At 33.5% G+C, this 24703-nt stretch overlaps 1 protein-coding gene across 1 annotated transcript in view; it reads right to left on the bottom strand.

Moving 5' to 3' along the window:
- Nucleotides 1–24703, bottom strand: part of COG6 (component of oligomeric golgi complex 6) — a 144310-nt gene that overhangs the window by 49686 nt on the left and 69921 nt on the right. Inside the window, 5 exon segments of the mRNA XM_043997486.1 lie at nucleotides 9377–9494; nucleotides 12805–12896; nucleotides 18197–18261; nucleotides 19360–19451; nucleotides 19532–19660. Of these exon segments, the coding sequence (XP_043853421.1) occupies nucleotides 9377–9494; nucleotides 12805–12896; nucleotides 18197–18261; nucleotides 19360–19451; nucleotides 19532–19660 (496 nt within the window).

Consider the following 24703-nt stretch of genomic DNA (forward strand, 5'->3'; position numbering starts at 1 on the left):
GAATATTCAGGAGCAAACACTGCCTAGAAATAATATCTTTTACTTACTCTTTCATGTATTGTTAAACCAACCATAACTTCAAATTTAGCAAAGTAAAGACTTTGTAGACAATATCACTTATTTTAAGCTAGGCAATCTTTTACTAAATTTTTCCTCACTAAACAGTAATTTAACATTACTATTTACAGTAAAAGAGCCTCATTTAAAATTAAGAGTGAATATCCAGGAATGGTTTTCTTAATCCTCTGGAATTTGGCAGCTATGAGTAGCAACTAAACAAATTGAGAAGCACTTTAAATAAATTGCAGTTTAGATTCCAGGATCTGTTTTAAGTCTCCAAACAAATAGTTTTAAGTATGTCATATTATCTCTAACAGATGATTCTGCCCAGGGAAAAGATTAATTAAAATTATGTTACATAGCCAAAATATTTCTTTTTGATTTTTATAATAAAATGTTCTAAATGAAAAAAAGATGAACATTTAAATATTAAATGCACACACAAACTGAAATTTCACACTCGACTTTATCTTTAGTCATTTAATAATAATAAAATAAAATAATATAAATAATACTCTAAATGGTCATAATTAACAGATCAATACAGAAGCTTACAACTAATGTATAGAAAGTTGCCACAAACAGTGCTATGGAGCTGGGAAAGCCTTTATAAAAGGTAAACAATGAGAAACTGGAGATGTGAATTGGAGATATAGAAAGAGATTTAAGAAAGAGACTCTAAAATTAGCATCAGGAGGTGAATGCAGAAGTAGGTAACATGGCATGCTTCTGGTATCTTTACAATTCTTTCCCTTCGGAAAGCCCAAACACCTCTACTGAAACAAATCAATATAACAGGACTGTGGAAAAACACTTCTGAATAATGTTTTCAGGTATCTAACACCACACAGTATTTTAAAAATAGAGATTCTTGTATATAGCATGTATAGTTTTAGAGTAGAATAAATGTTACTTTTTTTTTAACATTTTGTGGCCCAGTTTTCTCACTTGTAAAACGGTCAATAAATTCTAAACACATACTTCATAAAGTTAATATATGGATTAACAAATACATGATGATTTTGTTTATGAATAGTAGAGATGGTAATAGTATATTACATTTGTTAAAATGCCAGCAACATTAGATATTACTTATCTTAGTAGTAAAGCTTATATACTCATAAACGAATAATGAATGGGCTTTTTATAAAAGGACATGTTAAGTAGGATATGTCTGAATTGGATAAAATGCTCAAATGCCATATAGGTCAGCTATTAAACTATTAAATTTACTATTTACTGTCCTTTTACTATCTGTCAACTATTAAAAATAGTTGAAGGATATTTAGTTCTTTCCTTACTATGTTTGGAAGTTATCCAAATGCCTTAGTTTGGGCAAGGGCTCATAAAGAATTATATTCCATTTGATTTAATAGCAAAATAATAATTCAGAATTTATGGCACCGCATTCTTGTAGCAGTTGCCTAATAAAATGCAAAAGACTGAACTTCATTGCAAAATTATATGAAAAGTTAATGCTAAATGAATGTCTTGATTCACTTAGATTATTACCATATGTGAAAGGAAAAAGACATAAATGCCTGTTTTTCTTCCTTCCAAATTTAGTATAGTGTTAAAATTAGCACAAGGGTATGGTAAGTTTATGAGAAAACTTTAATAAAAGTAGGAAACGCTTTATCCCTGCTTTTTCTTCTATATTAAAACAAATGTACCCTTCATTCTTTTTTTTTTTTTACCTTGTAGATTAGTCAGATGTGCCTATTATTTGTGAGGTACGTCTACATCACAAAGGTAAAATTAGGTTCAACAATTAGCAAAGGGTAGTAAGAATCATAGTTTTCAACCACCGTAACACAATTTAGCTACTGATAATCTGGATGTGAGATTTTTATCCACTATCTATACAACAAATGGACATAGCACTGAAGGAAATGTACCATATTAATCTTGACATTTGCATTATAAATGAAACTAGAAGAAAGAAGGAAGTAGTGAATAAATGGAAAGATAATTCACAGGTTCTCCTTGCAGAGTCTAAAGGAGCTAGCTAAATGGCTTTTATCATTTTTTCAGAAAGCAGCAAGAAACATCGTTTCATCATTTTCTAAGACATTTGGTCATCTGGTATCGTAGTGCTCATGGTAAGTATTTGCAAAAAGACCATTAAAATAATTGTAGCTTATGCACTAATGTGTTCCAAAGGAACAAGAGGAAAAAGGATGGAAATATAGATAGATGAAGAATGAAAGAGTCCAAAGACTTAGTGACTGTACACACTTTCCACCTATACACCATGGATATTTCCATTAAGAAAAGAATTAGGTAGCACTATACATGGTAAAAACTGAATGATATAACACAAACTTAAATAATATTCCAACAGAAAGGAAATGATGATACAGGAATCATTCCTGTATCAGCTAGCAGTCTGTGTGGAGACCACTGACTTGGTAGAGAATCAAAATTAATACAAAGCTAAAAGAATGAAAATGAAAAAAAAATCAAAACAATTCTGACCTGACCTAATAAAACAAGCTATTAATGCCAAAAATGAGACATGTACCAATTTATTACAATTTTATGAAGAATTTAACTTAATTAAATCAATAAATTCAAGATCAAAAGGACATACAAAAATGTTTTTGTTAGCAAACATCTATTTGACTTACTTGCTAAGTGGAGAGCTATGCCAGCCATCCCTGGGCAAAACCAGTTTATGATAATATAGTTTTTTATAAAATCTTACAGAAAAGGAGAGTGTAAGATTATAAATAATATTGTCTCATAAAATGGAAAGTAGTGATGGGTGAAACTTTGCTAATGCAAAGAAAACTTGGTAAGAACTCCAGATAAGTAGTTATCTCAAGACCATTTAAGTATGAAAACAGAAGGAGAACAACAAATGGGGGATGGAAAAGATCTGCAAAGATTTTTTGTAACAAACTTTAAAAAACCATCAAGGATAGCAGAATCATTACATTTTGGACTCCAATAATAGTCTAAGATTTAGTGCTGAAGAGGAAAAGATAGGAAAATTATGCACTGAGGAAATCTGTGTTAGAGGTGACATAACTGTGAGTGTATAAGGGTCGATTCCTGAAGTATCTAAAAATACTAAAAGGCATGGAACACACTTCTCAGACCATATTATTTTAAACAAAGGTAGCCAAAAGAATATCAATAATTAGTAAATTATATGCTAATTTCCCATTTATATCTAATTTTTATGAGAAAAAGCTATAGAAACAAAAGCTATATCTGATTAAGGGAAACAGGTAAGATTTTTACAAGCAATATTCCATAAGCTCCCACATCTTATCACAAAATTGATTTAAAGATGTATTACCCCTATACCTTTTGTTGACTATAGAAAGGCAATTGATTCAGTACAGCAAAACACCACTTTAAAAATTTTCCTTCAAAAAGATGTCTCCTATGAATACATCATAATTATCTGAGATGCCTTCAAAGGTATTGCAACAGAAATAATCTTGTTTGCTATTAATATTAGGTAAGTTATAAGACATGGAGACAGATGTATGCTCACCAAGGGTATGTGTCACTGTTATGGAGGAGAATGGATTCCATAACACTGTAGGAATAGTATCTAAGGCTGTGGTAAAGTCTTATCATGAAGTTTGAGCTAACTTTCCTTACAAGGCTAGAAGGCTGAAAGGTCCAGGGTGCTATGGTGTTGCTTTTTGGCAGGGCAATGAGGGTTAAGTTACTTGCCCAGGGTCACACAGCTAGTACGTGTCAAGTGTCTGAGGCCGGATTTGAACTCAGATCCTCCTGAATCCAGGGCTGGTGTTTTATCCACTGCACCACCTAGCTGCCCCAGGGCTAAGGTTTTAGTTCCTGATTTGGTTTTCCAGTTGCCAAGACCAGTTCATGACCATGCAGTACCACTCAGACTTGGCAGATGTCCCACTTCAAAGTGATCTGACTTAGTACCCAGTTGACCCAATACATCCTCCTGAGTAGACAAATTTGTGCACAGAGATGAGGGCAGGCTATATCTATCTAAACAAATATTATATCCTTGATGAGTATTCTTTCCACCGTGAAACTGTTAAGTAAATTTCTTTTTTAAGTTTTAAATAAGACTATAAGTGCCTCATTTTATTCTGATTCTGAGTATGAATCAGTGGACCAGTCTGAGCTAGGCTTAGACTACCATATTTATAGATAGTGAGATCCTTCAGATGTTCCCATTTTTAGATGACGCTGGTGTTTTCGTTGCTGAGTTTTCTAGACAAGATTCAAAACGTTCAAATAACTGGCTTCAAACCATGTTTCATATTGCATCTAGCCATCCACTACAACATCAGGGACTACACAGTGAGGGCATCTTATTATTTGCCTATGCTCAACCTTCTTTTCTCCACCAGGAAGAGCAACCCTACAGAACCTACCTCTCTAGAGCTAATACACTACCATTCTGGGGAGTTAGGTGGCTCAGCTTCAGGACTCTACCCTGGGTCTGAGCTGTCCTCATGTGCTGGCAAAGGAAACCCCATACAAAGCCTAGCACCCTCTGACCATGAATTATTTCCCATCCAGCCATCATACAGACCCTAAGGACTACAGAGTGCAGGCATCACTTTCTACACTGGAAACAATGGTCACATCAGCATTGCCACTGCTGCTGGAAAGCACATGAAAATCCACTGCCTATGTTTACACTCAGTCCCTAAGATGGTGTAGACCAAAACGCTTTTCCGTGGCTCTAATGTGAGCTGTAATCCCCTACTATAATGTTGTCTTTTTAAAGGCAATACGTGACTCCCTTTTGTAACCCCAGTTCACTTTTGTAGCCCCACTGGCAAAGTACCTGGAACATAGGAAATACTTAGTAAATGCTTACTGATTGATCGACTGAAAAGAGTTTGGCCCAACTATCCGCAAAGGAAAAACAAAATGAATGAAGAATTCCTATTGTTCAGACTATGATGTTCAGTAAGATGGACAGCCCTACAGAGTTTATCCATCAATATAATTATCATGAATGAATGAATGAAAAATCATTTATGCCAAGCACTGTTTTCAGAGCTAGAGACACAAATATAAAAGCAAAGATACTCTCTGCCTTCAAGGAACTAATATTTTAATGGAAGGAGACAACAAACAGGAGAGGGGTGGTTAGAAAAGGACACATTGGTCCTGAAAGTTGCAGGTACATCAGGTCATAGAAGAGGAGATTGACAAGAACAGGCAACGCTGTTGATTTTGTAGTAATTATGTGATTATGTGCATATATTTTATTGCAAAGTTTTCAATGGAACATTTCATCTAATTTTAGCTTCCACTTATAAATATTTCATTTATAGTTATATTGGACCCAATTTTACCTTCTATTGTCTAAAAACATTGGTCTTATAAATACAAAGGACACGTGCTCAATTATGAATATTCAAGATATACCAAGAAAAAAAAGAATGAAAGATGCTTCTGATAAACGTTTTTGGAGAATTCTGAAAGCTTGTCAAATATTTTTCTATATTAGTGTATCTGTGACTTTAGAGAAATATATGGGGATGAAAATTTTTTCCTTACTAGTATTTTACTTTTGTCCAGTCATGTGTAAGGATAGTTTTCAATATTTGTTTTTATAAGATTTTGATTTCCAAATTTTTTTCCTCCTTTCCTTTCCTCCCCGCTCCCCAAGACAGAAAGCAACCTGATAGAGGTTATATATGTACAATCACATTGAACACATTTCTGTATTAGTCATGTTGTGAAAGAAGAATCAGAACAAAAGGGAAAAACCTCAAGAAAGAAAAAAAAAAAGTAAACATAGTACGGTTCAATCTGCATTAATATTCCACAGTCCTTTTTCTGGATATGGAAAGCATTTCCCATCATGAGTCCTTTGGAAATGTCTTAGATCATTGTAATTCTGAGAAAAGCAAAGTCTATCACAGCTGATCATCACACAATGTTGCTGTTACTGTGTACAATGTTCTTCTGGTTCTCTCATTTTACTCATCATCAGTCCATTTAAGTCTTTCCAGGTTTTTCTGAAATCTGCCTGCTCATTTCTTATGCACTAATGTGCATAAGTGTATTCCACTACATTGATATACCACACTTTGTTCAGCCATTCCCCAATTGATGAACATCCTCTCAATTTCCAATTCTTTGCCACCCAATATTTTTGTACATGTGGGTCCTTATCCTTTTTCTTTGATCTCTTTGGGATACAAACCTAGGATTGGTATTACTGGGTCAAAGGGTATGCACAGCCTCATAGCCCTTCAGGTATAGTAGGAATGAATTTTTAAAAATATATATTGTTACCATTTACCATTTATATTATTGTCATGTTACCATTCATTTTTGGCCATCCAGTAAAGAGACACTAAATTTATGTACACTATATATGACAGGAAATAACTTCAGGAACTGATCTTAAATCAATCTGCTAATCAATCAACGAGCATTTATGCACCAGCCACTGTACTAGACGTAAGGACCAAAAGAAAAAGACAAAACAGTCCTTTCCTTCAAGGAACTTCCATTTTTGCTGGGGAGACAATATATACATGATGGATACAAGGTGATCTGGGAAGATGTAGCAATTGGGCGGAATCAAAAAGTGCTTCATGTATAAGGTAGCCCTAGAGCTGAGTCTTGATGATGGTCAGAGGTGAGAGGGTATGAATTTGAGGCATGGGAGCCAGACAGCACAATGGCACAGAGATAGAAAATGAACTGCCATATGCAAGCTGCAAGACAGTAGGACAGAGTTTAATAACTGTCTTCCCCTGAGGATGAACCATTAGGGATGTTGATAACACTCTAGAGCTCACATCTTAATGATAAATAAAATCACAGCCTGTTATACCCCCCCACACACACCCCCTCCAGCTATTCTTACTCAAATGCTGCTCTGGCATTGGATATTCCCTTATTGTCATCCCCTCAAGGCAATGACTCTTCCTCTCAATTTCCCACTCTAAAGCATACATTCCATTATGCTTGCTGGAATGTCCAAGAAAACACACTTGCTTTCATCTTAAACTGTTTACCTTTCCACTACTTTAATCTTTCACTCACAGAAACCTGGGTCCCCCCAGATGACACCCTTTCCAGTTCTAGGTACACTTTCACTCATAAGCTCGGACCTACTGGTAATAATGATGGGGAAATTGGAATCCTCTTTGCTCTCCATTACACTTTCAAGCTCTTTCTCTACCACCATCATTCAGTAATGTCTTCTCATTTGAGACTTAGTCAATATTTAGGACTTGATCAAGATTCTGGTAGCTGTTACTATAGACCTCCAGGACATTGGCCTTCTTCCCTCAATGAGTTCAGTACTTGGCTCATGGTTTTTCTCTAATCCCCAACTACTGCAGTCACACAGGGAACATCAACACACATACTGACAACCCTTCAAACAGCTTAACTTCCTAGTTCCTCGACTTACTCATTTCCCATGACATATTCCTCCATTCCACCCCAGCTACACACAAGGAAAGAAGCTTAAGGTGACAGTGTAGAACTGAACTCCTAAGTGATGACTGAGTGTTCTGCCTCCATGTCAATGAACTCTCAAGTTCCCTTATCTTACCACAATATGGTTTCATTCCACCTCTCCTTCTGCCTTACAACCTGGGCCTTCCAATCTCTCCACCTCTAAGTTCTTTCCCATACCATCATCCCTACACTGGCTATACTTTCCTCCTTGCCCCATACTTACCCCTTGGGGAATCAGCTCCATTCTACACTGTGCTTTTCTCCCTAGCCCCTTGCTCCTCAATCCTATTGAAGATCTTGCTCTGAAAAGCCTCAGCCTTGGATAACGTCCACCTTCCTGCTTTCACTCCTACTCATATGCTGCTGGAAAAACCTGGAGAAAATCATAAATCCATGTTGCCGGGCCCACTACAGATTTATATTATTACATATTTTCACATGGGTCCCATTGACCAAGACAATCCTTTAACCTATTCCTCATCAGTTCATTAAACCATTGACTATAGCAGCCTTTCCAATCCTTTTCATTCCTTCTCAAAACTCTCAAGGCCCCTATTCCCCTACTCTCTCAGCTGAAAACTTAGCTTCATGGAAAAAATTGAGGCCATTCCCCCCAAATTCATTTAGGCAGCTAAGTTACACAGTAGATAAAGCACTGGTCCTGGAGTCAAGAAGACCTGAGTTCAGAGCTGACTTCAGATACTTACTAGCTGTGTGACCCTGGGAAAGTCATTTAACAACCTCTTTTTGCCTCAGTTTCCTTAATTATAAAATGGGGATAATAATTACATCTATTTCTCAGGGTTATTTGGAGAAAAAAATGAGAATATATTTGCAAAGTGCTTAGCACAATGCCTGGTGCATAGTAGGTGCTTTATAAATGTTTATTCCCTTCTTCTCTCCCCGCAGAAGCTTCTACTTCTCCCTGCCTGATCTCACATCACTCATATCCCTTCTACCACTATTACCCCTGTCTTACATGAAGAGATGGTCAGCTCTTCTTTGTCAAGGTTAACCCCACTTCACACACAGTGACCCCATTCAATCCCATCTTCTCTAGCAGATTTCCCTCTCTATTATCCCCAGTCACATGATTTCAATCTCTCCCTGTCTAATGGCTGCTTCCCTAGTTCCTATGAACATGCCCACATCTCCACCATTCATAAAATTAAAAAAAACAACACCTTCACTTGCTCTAACTATACCGACTAACTAATGTTGCTTATTATTCCTCCCTTCTGTGGCTCAGTTTCTTGAGGAGTCTAGCTATTGATGGTGGCCCAACTTCCTTTCCTCTTACTCTCTTAACTCCACACTTTGGTTTGCTAACCTTATCATTCCACCGACATTGCTCTCTGCAAACCGACCAGTGATCTTTTCACTGCCAAGTCCCTTTCCAGATCCTCATTCTTTCTGACCACTTTGATCACCCTCTTCTCCTTCACACTCTCTTGCATCTAGGTGTTCATCATACTGTTCTTTCCTATTTCTCCTCCTACTTTTCTGACCACTACTTCTTAGTCTACTTTGTTAGATCTACACACAACCCTTGGTTGTCCCCCAGGGCACTGTCTTGGGCCCTCTTCTTTTTCCCCCTCTATACTATTTCACTTGGTGATTTCATTACTTACCATGAATTAAACTGCTAACTCTATGCTGATGATTCTGAGATCTACTTATCCAGCCCTAATATATCTTTTGGGCTTTAGTCTCCTATCACAAACTGCCTACTGGACATCTCAAACTGGATTCCTTATAAGATTCCATCCAGAGGATATGGCTAGATCATATCCTAAAAAAATTCAAATCAAACAATTTATGTATTGCATAAATGATATATTCATACATTTAAATCAATATTTCAAAGACATACCTTATCCATTAGTTTACTTGCATGAAGACTCAAGCTATTGAAGAATATTTTTTTGCTTAGCAAATGCATTTCTTCAATGGTGGTCAGCAATGTGGTTGCACTATTTCCCACAATTCCACTGAAAAGCAGAGTATTTGTTTTAACAAATCAGAGATGAACAACATTCCAATGTCAGAGTATTAGATAAAATGCTTTAAAAAAAATTCACATAGAAATAAAGATGTAAAAACTGGGAATGCAGAGTGAAAAATCAAGGAAAGTTTGGGTTTTTTTTACTCTCTAAAGATGACTAAATGGATGGTGTTCACTTTCCTTAATCATCTCATCAAGAAAGGCTTTAAATATTTTGCACTATCCTTTATGTGAAAAAATATTATGCATATCCTTTAATTGCTCCAAGTCCTTAATTTGTCAAAAAGAAAGACAATGTACACATTGGAATTGGAGCTCTGTCAAAGGTAGGGGGCGGAAAACACCAGTAAGTATCCAAACTTTTTACATTTTTTTTAGATACAGTACAACCTGCAAATCCCAGAGGACATTAATTGCTCTAGGATTATTTAAAAATCAAAGTTGTTAAAACTGACAAATTTTTCCTTTTTACTTATGAGATAAATAAATGCACTTAATAAATGTTGATGAAATACTATGATTTTAATATTTTAGATTATTAAAGAGTGGACTATCTATGCACCAATAACAAAACCCCAAATTTATGCCACTTACCATAATACCTTAAAACTGGAGTCAATTCATGGTTATTTGGTTTAAGGAAAAAATAACTATTTTAATGATAGGAAAAGTTATTTTCTGCATACCCCAAAACTACTGACATGTTCAGCAATTACTTTTCTTCTATATACAATTACTTTAAAAACAAACTTTTTATCTTTAAGGGTATACACTTTGTAGTTGACATTTGAAGGCTAAAACAACTTCTTTGGTTATCAATATGTGGTTATTTTACGAATTACAATAATTTGTTCTATCACACTAGAATCATATCTATGTATAACATTTCTCAATTCTTTACCACAAGTGAGATAGGTTGAAGTTTAGATTAAGCCAAAAACATATCCTGATGTTTAAAAAACGTAATAAAACTATAAACCAGGACACTAAAACACACTAGAACTTCAAATTTGCTATTATGAAACTGTTTTTCCATTCAAGGGGGCTACTAATAGTAATATTTAAAATGATTTAATACAGCCTACTCTCAACTACATATTTTGAAACTATTCAAAATTCAATGGCTCACTATTGTCTTTGGAATAAAAATGAAAATCCTTTGCCTTACATTCAAGGAAATCAATAATCTGTTATTACCTACTTTTTCAGCTTTATTTCACTCTCCAATGATGGGTTTACTTTCTGCCCCCCAAACATGTCTTGTGCTTTTCCTTGCCTCTCCTAATGCTGCTTATTATGTCTGAAATGTTCTCTTTTCTTCTGGCCTGTTGGATTATGATTCATCAATATAGAAAAGGATCCCTTTTGAGCTGTATATTGTCTTAGAAATGGAGGGGAAGGTAGGTGGCATAGTGGATAGAGTGCCAGGCCTGGAATTAGGAAAACTCACCTTTGTGAGTTCAAAACTGGCCTCAGATACTTACTAGCTGTGTAACTCTTGGCAAGTCACTTAACCCTGTTTGCTTCAGTTTCCTCACGTGTAAAATGAACTGGAGAAAGAAATGGCAAATGACTCCAGTATCTTTGCCAAGAAAACCCCAAATAGGGTCAGGAAGAGTTGGACATGAGTGAAAAATGACTGAACAACAACAAAACTGACTTAGAAAACTACAAATTAACATCAACTGTGTTGTATTTTTAATTATTTTGTTAAACATTTTCTAATTACCTTTTAATGTGATTCTAGCAGACCGCTTTTCTAAAGCACAATTCAAATGCCTGTTCTAATTCTGGCATCAGTAACCATATCCTCCCTAAGACCACATAAAGCACTCTCCTTTGCAATGACCAGCATATGTATAGTATAGTGTTAATATATATATGTATGTGTATATATACACATATGTGTGTGTATATATATATATATATATATATAAATAAAATAGTCATAACTATCTACTCTTTGTATTAGACTGTAAGTTCTATGAGGCTAAATAAATACAATGTTTATTTACATTTTGTTTCCTTCCTGGAACCCATGAGCACAAGTTCTTTTTTTTTTTTTGGTTTTGGTTTTTTGTGGAGCAATGAGGGTTAGGTGACTTGCCCAGGGTCACACAGCTAGTAAGTGTCAAGTGTCTGAGGCCAGATTTGAATTCAGGTCCTCCTGAATCCAGGGCCAGTGCTTTATCCACTGCGTCACCTAGCTGACCCCAAGCACAAGTTCTACAACAGGAGATAGTCAATAAATGTTGAATGAAAAAATGACTGAATGATAAGGTGTATAAGGAAATTCTAGTGTAAACTACTTGCAGGTATCTGTGATGCAATAATAAATTTAAATTTGGGAGTTAAACATTATCACAGAATTGTACAAATTCATTTTTAAGGTATTTAGCTTTAAAATTTTTTTGTTTAAAAAATCATAATTGTATTCCATATGGAAATATAGAATTCTGTATTTCCAAATGAAAAAACAAAATGTTGAGTAAACATTCATGTAGACTACCTCCCACAAGAAGGCAGATATTTTAGCTCCTTTTCTGAATGAAAAATATAATTCTAAATAAGACATTTCACTTTACATCACAAGTTACTTTAGCAAATGCTATAAAAACTTTATAAACTGTTAATGTAAAGAGCTAGGATTGCCTTATGTGTTAATAATGTAATATGGTACTAAAATGTATTTAGTTAAATATTTTGAAAAAGGTACTTTCCAAGGTAAATTCATATGAATTATATTATGAAGGTGGCCTGCTATGCAACACATATACATAAAGAGTTTTACAAAATATTAGATAAATTTCATTTATTATTATTATTATTATTATTATTATTATTATTATTATTATATGGCTGATATCACCAATTTTGAAAATATAAACTTATACTGCATTAGAACTTAAATTTGATGTAAAGGTGGGATTTAATCCAAGTTGTGAGTGATCCAAGTGAGTGATACATTCAAGAAGTGGCACAAGGGATATTATTAAGGAAATGTGTGATTAGGAAAGGAAGTGATTTTGTCATGGTCAGGTGGGGCAAGTGAAAAAATTATAAACACATCACCACTAAGTTCCACTGGTATCCTTGGTGTGTAAAAGAAGTAATGGAGAGGCCCCCCACAATGTTGAGTGGATCCTTTATGAATGATCTACAGGAGACCCTGCTGCTCAAGAATTACACAGGGTGACAAAGGCATGATACATGGGATCTGTCCTGATGGAAGAAATACCATGCCGATGATAGTCACAAGTCCATTTCAAGTTAAGAACTAGAGTGATTTTACTTACCTGATTGTATGGTGATAGAATTTGAGAAGGTTAGAAATTTTATATAATAAAACTGCCCCAGGTTCAGCAACTATTACTTGTTCAATTCTGACCTGTTGAAATATTAAAAGGACAGAAAGCTGCACATTTTCTAAAGATACAACTTTATATCTTTAATAATTTACATTGTAAAATGACATTGAGAAAAGTGAATATAATATGTTAAAGCTGTAGAAACAGAATGGAAACTTAAAATAATTTGGAGGATACCAAGGTATGGAGGAGGAAAAAAAAGCAGGTGTACTCTACAATAATGATTCTATTCTCCACAGAGTTTGGTGTGAGACTGTTGTTGCTGGAAATGGCAATACAATGAGATCACTTTATGGATTAGCACCAGAACATACTGGATTTCAATTCAACAGTGAATAGCAAAAGCAGCTGCTAAATCCCTAAACTACAACAGATGATCACTGGCGATACATTACAGTGACTCCAAATATCTGGAAATTATGAAAATATTTTTGCCCTGCAATTATTACACCTGATTTCTTCCTCCTTCCTCTTAATAATGACTAACTAGAGATTAGAAAAATAGATGTCCCTGAAATTAGCATCAACATATTTCCCCAATAATTATAGGATTATTGATATAAATTAAGACAGCTCAAAATGTACCTCTACATCAAGAAGCTGTCTCTGACCTCCCCTAGAATCCTATTCCACAGTGACCTTCCCCTTATTTTCCATTTCTTCAAACTTTAGAAGTAAAATCTGTACCAAAAACTTTATACTTATTTTATATGCTTTTTTGATCATCATTACCTAGTTTTTTCCTGTGTTGTACCTTATCTTCCTAACTAGATTATAAATTGGAGGGCATTAAAAGACATAAACTTATCTAGATATCCATATATATGTATTATGTACATATATATGATAGTTCTCAGCATAAAATAATTATTCAGTAAATACTAATGGATGTTGAAGCGTCTAAAATCTTAGGTAATTGTCATAGTAAATGTCATAATTAAAAAAAAAGATTGATCAAAGTTAACTTTTATACATGTATTTATGATCTTATAAACAGAGGCAGCTCAAAAATTTTTGTTATGTAATTGTTAGAGCTCACATTAATGAGGTCATAGGATTGATACATTTGCTACTGGCAGTATGCAATAGCAGCATAAATAAATATTGTAGAAAGACTGGGGGTAATAGGATATATTTTAATTATAAAATCATACTTTCCACAGCTGGATACCTTTTAAACCCAGACTAATTTCTCTTAGAAGGGGAGGCAAAGTGTCTGTACTAATGTTCATGGCTGATTTATAGTGTCTGATACATTTTAGAGCAGTGACATTTTAAAGATTGGTATAACTGTTACATTCAAGTTCACAATTAGAATTATGTTAATGTTCGCAAGTAATTTGGCCTAGCAAGTTTATAGTATGAATTTGGCTATGTGGTATCCAGAATCCTCAAGATTTCAAAACAGTTCTAAACTGGGAAGTTGTGCCTCACAACCACCAACCCCATACCCTACTCGTCCTGCCAAGTCTTTGATGGCAAAGAAAAGCACCCAACAACAACAAACATAGCTATAATAATTAAAGATTAAATCCAATGTGCTATGGTCTATGGCTCCCTCAAAGGAATCTGAAGGGTTTAGAGCTGGAAGTAAGCTTAATAATTACCTGGTTAAACATTACCCTTGTTCTTTTTTCCCTAAGAAATGAGGAATCTAGAGCTCAAAAATAGTAAAGTGACTTGTCCATGGTCACAAAAATAATAATTGATAGAGCTGGGATTCAAACCAGGACTTCTGGATTCAGATCCACTGCACAAGTGAGAACTTCCCACAATGTAAGTGTGGTTAGTTTAGCCTTTCATGCAAAAGAGAGACCAAAAAGGGAAAGTGAAGAAAAAACTGCAGAAAGAGCAGTGGAGATTAGAAACAAAGAGGGTCTCTAGGGACAATTAGCAGTTAAGATAAAACAGCAGCTTTCAGTGGAGATAAGAAACACTGATCATCAGATAAAAGAAGCAGTGACAGGGGTGAGCTACAGATCCCTTAACAAAGATGCAATAAAAAAGGGCTATTTGGGGGGAGACAAGTCACCTTCATGATAATACTGTAAAATTTTTAGTGATAGAATTGTTTTATAAAATTGGAAGGGGTCTTAGAACTGTCTTACTATTCTCCACTGGGGGGGGAAAATTTTTCTATTAAGTCACATAAAAATGAATTGTTTTTTCTTGACCCTATTCTAATATAGTTTCTTAAGAAACTATATATTTGTCTCCAACATTTTAACTTCCTCTTTTTATCTTGTTTTTCATTTAACATGTATGCTAGATTTAAATTTTTCATTCATTATTTTAAAAAAAGTTTAATTGAGGTATTTTGTTTGTACACCAAAGTCATTTCAGGATTTCTTGCTCTCCCCTCTACCCCACCCAGTGGGATAAGCAAAGTTAAGCAAAAACATCCAATACGGTAATTACATTTGACAAAATATTGTCCATATATTCAACCCTAGACAAAGACCATCGCTGTTTTTAATTGTTCAGAATTTAACTTCCTTCAAGTGAATTTTTCATTTACACAATTAGAATCTTTGTGTTATACTGTCTTTTGCTTTCTGCTTATCCCATACTGCTTCAGTTCATATGAATCTTCCTGTTTCCCAGAATTGGAAATAGAGGGGACGATCATTAATTGGGAAATGGCTGAAAAATTTATGGTGCTATGATTGGGATGGAATAGTATTTTGTTAAAGAAATGATAAGAATGATGTTTTTTAAATCCTGGGAAATTTTACATTAATTGAAGCAAGGTGGAGTGAGCAGGCAGAACCAGGAGAACACTGTACACAGGAACAGCTATATTGTAAAATAATCAGCTGTCAATGACTTAGCTATTCTCAACAATACAGTGATCTAAGACAAACAAAAAATCACACTCTTTCTCTATATTCTTTGTATTCATCACTTAACAGATTTATGATCTAATTGATTTGAAAGTTCCCTCCAATCGTACAGACAGCAACCCCTCTATGCCTGCCCATTATTGTCATTTCTTTCTATGTAGTAATCCATTACATTAATATAGCAAAGATCTTTCAAACATTCCCTAATCATTACACAAGCATTTTGTTTTTAATTTTTTGTCCTCCCCCAAAAGTACCACTACTTTATTTAGTGAATATTTAGTGAATAATTTTAAATTTGGAATAATTCTACATTCCAATTTAGTGAATAATTCCAGAATAAGGTTGAAGTAATTCATAATCCCAACAATACGTATGTGTTCCCGTCTTCCCACAGCCCCTCAAACAGAAGCTTTCTCATGTTTTGTTATTTCTGCCAATTTGTCAGGTATGAGGTAAAACTTCAGATTTGTTTTAATCTGCTTTTCTTTAACTATTAGTGTGGTGGATTATGTTTCTATATGATCATTTACAAAATGTAATTCTGCTGAAAACTGTTCATATCCTTTGACTATAGATTAAATACCTTACTGTTTTCCCATAGCACAAGTTGTACCACTCCTTATTAAATTCAGATATAAGAGAAATATAGAAAGATGGTAAATTAATCCCTTTGAATTTTTATAAATTAAGATATTTAGAGGAAAATCTTCAGCACTTTGGGATAATGCCTTGTAAAGAATTTATGGAAGGATGAACTCAAGAATTTGCATAGGATGAGAAAGTATAGGCAGGTTATAGTCTGCATTAATGGAGAGTATGCTTGCATTAAAGAAGTGAGAGATCCATCAAAATTTTCTAAAAGGCAATCAGTCATGCATCACTGAGTTACAAGTTCAATAAATACATGTATCTTTAAAGTACAAATAATATTATGATAAAGCAGAAAAATTAACGTCAATATAAACTGGGACAAATGATTAAGGACATAGTTTATTAAAAAGAAAAATGAAGGTATGACTTTTATTTCAACTGGTTGACACATTATACCGACAGTATTATTCATATATGGTAATGCAGTATACAGAGGTTCTTAAAATAATGAAGGCAATGAGTCCATGAGCATCATCTAGAAATGGAGGATATAATGATTTTTGAGGTCACTAAATATGTAATAAACAATTTAATTTGAAGAGAACTTCTGCAAACATCTGCTAGGTACTCTCTGGAGTATGGAAGTAATGCTATAATGTCACATGGAAAGATTTAAAGCTCCTTCTCCTCTGGAAAACCTACTTAAAAAGGGAAACAGGAGGGGAAGCTCTTTTTTCATTTCATAACAGAATGCACTTCTTGTCTTTATAACCTTTTAGCACTATATATTAAAATTTCCCAAGGAGACACAGTGATGTCCAACATCTGTGTATCCAGATTTAGAAGCTCAAAACTGGAATGCAAGTATTTAAATATATTTATAAACTGAAGACTCTGGGGTGAAATTTTTCATTTAAGTAGTATCTGTTACTTTATAAGTGTTTATCATTAATAAGACTTTTCATTTTTTCCACATTTCTTTATTCAAAATGGTAAGAAGGATTCACAATAGGTCTTTAAAATGGAAATCCAAATTAATCAGGGAAGATACTACTTACCAACTTCAATAGCTATAAGTCTTATTTTACAATAAACAGAAAGTGATATCTATTTAATCAAATTCACTAAAGTCAACATAAATGAAGAAACTAGCACTTAGTGTTAGAGAACTAAGAAAATGTTTAAGTTATGAACAGGGGAATTTTTTTAATTAAGTTTTTTTCTTATGATCTTTTGGCTTGCTCAGAAAAACCACTGGAGGGAATGCCAGCAAGAAATACTTATTAGGGACAATATATACATGAAAATCAAACTGTAATGTAATAATTACATGGTGGCCAAATGATCATACATTTGATCATCCTCTCTGCTGCATATAAAATTGAATGTCAAGGTGAATAAGTTATAGCTATACTGAAGGTATTATATATAAATATTCAGCTACTAAAACATAAGATTCTATGTATTCTTTTTTTTTTTTTTTGGCAAGCAATGGGGGTTAAGTGACTTGCCCACGGTCACACAGCTAGTAAGTGTCAAGTGTCTGAGGCCGGATTTGAACTCAGGTCCTCCTGAATCCAGGGCCGGTGCTTTATCCACTGCGCCACCTGGCTGCCCCCCAGATATATGTATTCTTATAAAGAAATTTATTTTTATTATATATATACATTATTATATACATATATATATAATAAAAATAAATTTCTTTATATACGTGTGTGTGTGTATGTATGTGTGTGTATATACATATAATTTCAACTATAGACTTAAAATGAAAACAACCTGAAGAGTTGTTGTTTTTTTAATGGAGAGCAATAAAGTTATCATTTAATTGAATACTGATCCAATGTCTTGGCACAAAAATACACACACAAAAATTTTACCTTCAGGGGTCTGCAGACTCCTTCAGTGATATGTCCAACTATTTCTTGAATGTTTTCTTCTACACCTATAGTTGAATATATATATAAGAGAACCCATCATTCATATTTTCTTCTTTTTATGTGATCCCAAAATTCCTCTGAAAGTTTCAAATATGTTTCTACACTCACCAAAAATATAGAATTAACCCACTTAATTGATGCCAGTATCAAGCAACTAAAATTACTATATCTATTTTTATTAAATTCTCATTTATTTGGACAGCTGAATTTGTTTTAAATCTTGCATCTGTACTCTTACTAATTTGTATGTCTATATTATGTTACTAATGAGTTTACACATAGCATTATTTCTTTTGGAAAAAAAAGCAAATATAAAGTTAATTTTGTGAAATGATTTGTAAAGATTATTAGCTAAAAAGAATGGTATAAACTTCTCTAAAAATTACAAAGTTATTTGAATAGAACCATTAATAATTCACTGAAGGACTCTGAACAGGTTACTTGACCTCAGTTCCCTTACATATTATTATTTTCTATTTGCAAGCATTCAGAAATACATATAATAAATTATATTTAATAATCAATCCTATATTAAGCACCATGTTAATGAATTATTAGAAACTATCAAAAAAGGAATTCAAAAAGGTTAAGGGGATATAGGAAGAAAAAGTGAAAAGGAGAGGATCTGAAGAGAAGGAAAAGAGTAAAGAAAGCTTGACGATTTGGAGGACCAACGTTAGCAAAAGTTGAGATGTGGGAATGAGCATGGTAAGTATAAGAGACATTAAAATGGATGATAAATGTTAAAGACATGTGAGAGACAATGTTGTTCTTGTAAAATAAGGCCAAATTATGGAGGAAGTCAAAAGGCACAGAGAAAAAAAATTAAAATTGATGTGAAAGACAGTAGGGGGTGGGAAAACGCTATAAGCTTTTGGTCAGGAAAATGACATAAAGCCAAAATTATAAGATTAACCTCCAGGTGGCCATATGCAGAATGATGTCAAGGATGAAAAAAAAAAATGGAGGCAGAGTTTAATTAAGAAGTTATTTTTATAAATAATGAAAGAGTAGTTTACTATAGTGGTTGCAGTAGTAATGGAAAGGAACTTAATGATACCCACATTTATAGTTAACCAATGTATAACTATTTGTGACATTACCTTGTATAGTTACCATTTTTAATAATGCCTCAAGGTGTTCCTTTTCAGAAGCAGTAGCTTGATGGAGCCAAGCCAACATGTCTCCCACATACCTAATAAAAATATATAATTAAGGATTCCTCCTACAAAAATGCAGGAAAAATACATTTAATCTGTCTTCCTGTCATTGTACCTCAAAGGATCATGAGAGTGCATTTCAATAGGTCGAGGAGTCCCTCCTGGGCCACCTCTTGTAAGAGCATCAATAAACCCACGAACAACTGTACTTCTCGAAGCTTGTCCCAAATTCATCTAAGTATATCTAGAAACAGAGAAAAGATAAAGACTAAGGTGTAAAAATTGTTTTCTTTTATTCATCATATATTACTATTTATGCCATTTTTGACATATGCATGTAAAATCTCTGAAAGTTTTAATAAGGTACTCTATAAAAATCAATAGGATTTTAAAACAGTGAAATTTATTTTATGAGGTCATTATCACCCTTGGAATTCAAGTATGTAGACATATTTTTTTTTGTTATAAGAAAAAGGAATGAGATTGAAAATGGAAGAATGGCAACCTTAGGAAATAGCAGTGAAAGAGATAAACAAAATAAAAAATTAAGAATATAGTTTCTAGACATTGATACTTTCTACAAATAAACAATCCAGACATTGATTTTTTTGTTGTTTTTAGAGGAAAAATAGTATTAGCACGCTCAAATGAACAAAATACCTTGTCTATATTTTCTCAGTATCAGAAATAATTACCTTAAATGTACTATAATTAGTAGTGCATTAGATTTACATGAAAAAACAGTCATCTTGTAAGAAAACAGTTGCTTGGGACCATAAATATTTAGACGCTTCTTCATGTAACACTGTATTCACATCAACAACCAAAACATTCTTTTTTTTTTGTTGTTAAATTTTAGTGTAAATAATTTCAAATGTATTGTAAACTGTCCAATTTAATTAAATAAATAAAATGAACATAAATTTTAAAATTCTTGATGAAGGGGTCATTCCATAAGCATTTTGTTTCTACTACCAGCATACGATATACTAAAGAGATTCAAATTCAACATACATTTTTAGAAAGCTCATTTTTTAAAAGTACATTGTGGGGGCAGCTAGGTGGCGCAGTGGATAAAGCACTGGCCCTGGAGTCAGGAGGACCTGAGTTCAAATCCAGCCTCAGACACTTAACACTTACTAGCTGTGTGACCCTGGGCAAGTCACTTAACCCCAATTGCCTCACCCAAAAAAAAAAAAAAGTACATTGTGCTAGGCTAGGATGGGGGAGGGAATCTAGATGAAATACAATCCCTCCCCTCACAGAGTTTTACACTTGAGGCTAAAGCAAATATACAATATTGATAAAAATGAAGATAATACTCCTAAATTATTTTGAAAACATAGGGCTATATCGGGCTACAAAGGAGAAACTTTACAGAACTAGACAAAATAATAACAAAACTAATTTGGAGAAACAAAAGGCCTAGAATCTTAAAGTGAGAACACACAAAGCATTATAAGGGCCACAAAGTAGATAACCTAGTCCCAAAGAAATAATAATTTTATATATATATACACACACACACACACACACACACACATTTATATTTATATATGTAAAATGCTTTAAGGTTTGCAACACAAGCATTATCTAATTTGATCATCACAACAACCCTGAGATGTAGGTGCTATTATTATCTTCATTTTATAGATAAGGAAACTGAGGCAGAGGTCAATTGACTTGCTCAAAGTCTCGAAGCTAGTACCTGAGGCAGCATTCAAACTTGGTCTTCCTAACTCCAAGAGTAAGACTATTCACTGCCCAACATAGCTAAAATTAAAAAAAAAAAAAAAGAAAAGCAGACTCACAAATAGCATCATCAAGTTAGAACTAGGCATTTTTTTCCAACCAAAGAATTTATTAAATGCCTACAACATGTTAGGTGCTGGGGACACAAAGACCAAAAAAAAAGAATAAGGTCTTGCTCAAGGGGCTTATATTCTCTTAAAAACACTTTGCACATACATAAAATGTATATTTTGTTTTTTAAAATGAGCATTCCATTTGTGAGTTTAGTAAGAAATTAAAGAAAAGAAATATAATAAAGTTGCTAGGAAAAGAGCTGGAGGCAGACAACAGAGGATGGAATACACACAGAAGAACAGGACATATGTTCTCACTCCAGCCGGTCTTCTAAAAGGGGTAAAAAGGACTCAGGAAAAATAATAAGATATTAAGTATCACAATTGTGCAGAATTGATATTCCCCTTGACATGACGATAATCCTTTCTCTCAATAAATTAGAATTGTAAATAAGCAAGACCTGATGGCTACTGCTACAAGGCTGCTTAAATGATTTTTGGCTACCTTTTGAAAATTAAAGTCACTTAAAGAATCCTTTCTTCCTAAAGAAAAATCAAATTTAAATTATTTTGGTTTTTTTCCATTTAAATAAAGTATTTGATTTAGCGAACTGTACTTTGAACACATTAAGTGCCCAATCTTGTCCACAAGAAGTGATTTTCTGGTTCTATCAAACTTAATCCATCTAGATGTTATTGCCTTCTAGAAATAATCATACTTCATCATTTCTTTTTGTTACTAATGCTATTATTGTGCTAGCCTTTGTTACTACAAAATAAATATTTGGACACCTGACCAAATAAAGGAGCATATAAAAAAATGGACATCAAACTCAAGAAATTATGTAGTTTCAATCATTTGTGTTACAGGCAACTTTTTGGTTGAAAATTGAGAAAAGAGATGAAAGTTTAAAAAAATACAGTATAATATCATAAGTTGTTATAATAAAAAATTACAACTCAGATGAACTACTGATAAAATCATGCTCCAAATTAATCAACAAGCATTTGTTAAACATCTACAAATACTGTGCCCTGGGGAAATGAAACAGCTCCTGCTCTCAAGGAGTTTACATGTCTACATAAGTATATACTAGGCAGAAAGCACTTATAGTATAATCTTGCATGGGATGGCACTAGTAGCTATTAAAGACTCAGTGAATAAGAACTTAGGAAACTAAAGAAGTAGGCTGAAAATAGCATTTCATTTCCCAATACTCTTTTAAAATGTTTATTTAAATTTTTTTCCAGTTAACAAGTTGTTTATATTATTTACCTTCCACCTATTCACTCACTTGTACTGCCCCCTCCTGCTCCGACCAAAGTGGGAAAATAAATAAATAAACACTTAAAACAAATAGCATAATCAAGTGAAACAAATTCCTGTAATCAGCACGTCTAAAAACCATGCACCCTTTTTCTGCATTTTTAAGTACGTTACTTTTCCATTAGGAGATGGGTAGCACTTTTCTTCATCATCAGTTCTCTGGAATAATGGCCTGATCTGCATTGATCAGAGTTTTTAAGTCCTTCAAAGTTGTCTGTCCACTGTTTGGTTATAGTATAAATTGTTTCCTGGTTCTTCTTACTTTATTGTGTGTGAGTTTCCTTCAAGTCTTCCTATTGCCATTTCTTTTGGGCACAATTACATTTCTCAACTGATGGGTAACTTCATCAGTTTTCAATTCTTTGTCCCCACAAATAAAGCTCCTATGAATATTTAATACACTTATGATGGTTTTTTTCTTTGATATTTCTAGGGTATAGACAGGCCTAGTAGTTGTATTGCTGCGTAAAAAAATGGAAACTTTTTGGGCATAGTTCCAAAGTGCTTTTCGGAATGGCTGGACCAATTCACAAGACCACTAATAGTGCATCAGTTTTTCCCAAAGCATTAATATTCATCATTTTCCCTTTTTGTTGCCTTTGCCATTCTGATGGCAGGAAGTAAAACTTCAGAGTTGAATTAATTTGCATTTTTCTACTTTTTAGTAATTTCAAGCATTTTTTATATAGCTATAGATAGCTTCAGTTTCTTTAAGAACTGACTTCATATCCTTAAGACCATTTGTCATTTGGAGAATGGCTCTTATAAATTTGAATCAATTCCTATACATGTTAGAACTGAGACTTTTGTGAGAGAAACATGCGTAAAGTTTACACACACACACACACACACACACACACACACACACACACACACACATATCCCTAGTTTCCCTTTTAGTAAAAAATGCTTTGATTTTGTTTACAATAAGCTTTTCAATTTTTATGTAATCAAAAATGCCCATTTCATCTTGTGTGATCCTCTTCTTTTGTCAACTTTTCCCCTAAAGATAATTTCTTCCTTGCTCCTCTAATTTGCTTACAATTTAACTTTCTATATACAGGTAATGTATCCACTCGGAGCTGATTTTATATGGTGTAAGATGTTGGTCTTAGCTTAATTTCTAGCAGGCTGCTATCCAGTTTTCCAGTTTTTGTCAAATAGTGAGTCTCTCACTCCAGTGTCTAGGGTCTCTGGATTTAATTAAACACTATGCTACTCTTTGATCTGTACGTTTTGTATCTGATATGTTCCACTGATCAATGTTTTTTTAATCAGTACCAAATCATTTTGATGATTATTGCTCTGTAATATAGTTTGAGATCAAGTACAAAAAACCCTTTTCCTTCACACTTATTTTTCCCAGTGCTATAATCTTTTGATAATTTGATTGGTATACATTGAATATATGAATTTATTTAGGTGTTAGAATTTTTATTATATTGGCTCAGCCTACTTATAAACAATTACTATTTCTCAAATTATTTAGGTCTGTCTTTATTACTATAAAGAATACTTTGTTACTATATTCACATAGTTCCTAGGTATATTTTGGTGGGCAAACTCCCAAGTATTTTACTGATTCTCTAATTATTTTAGATGGAATTTCTTTCTACTGCACCTAGCTAGATACAGTTGGTAATATATAGACACACCAATGCTTTATGTGAACTTATTTTATATCTTCCAACTGTGCTGAAGTTGTTTCAATTAATATTCAAATGACTAGGGTTTTCTAAATACACCATAAAATCATCTGCAAAAAGTGATGATTTTAGTTCCTTTTTGCATGTTATTTCAATTTCTTTTTCTTGTCTAATTGCGATAGCTTGCATTTTTAACATTATATCAAATTGTAGTGGTGATAATGAACATCCTTGATTTCTGATCTTAAAAGAAAGGCATCTAATCTATTCACATTACAAAAATGCTGGTTCTTGGTTTTAGATAGCTACTACTACTCCTATTAAATAAAGATCCATTTATTCCCATGTTTTATAGTGGTTTTTTTAAGTTTTATTTTAATTTTTAATTTTTTTCTCAATTACATATAAAGATATTTTTTAATTCCAAATTTTCCTCCCACCCTCCCTTTCTTCCCCTTCCCAAAGCCAGCAAGCAATTTGATAGTTTATACATTACATGTTAAACATAT

The sequence above is a fragment of the Dromiciops gliroides genome, chromosome 3 (assembly GCF_019393635.1).
Source record: "Dromiciops gliroides isolate mDroGli1 chromosome 3, mDroGli1.pri, whole genome shotgun sequence".
NCBI lineage: Eukaryota > Metazoa > Chordata > Mammalia > Microbiotheria > Microbiotheriidae > Dromiciops > Dromiciops gliroides.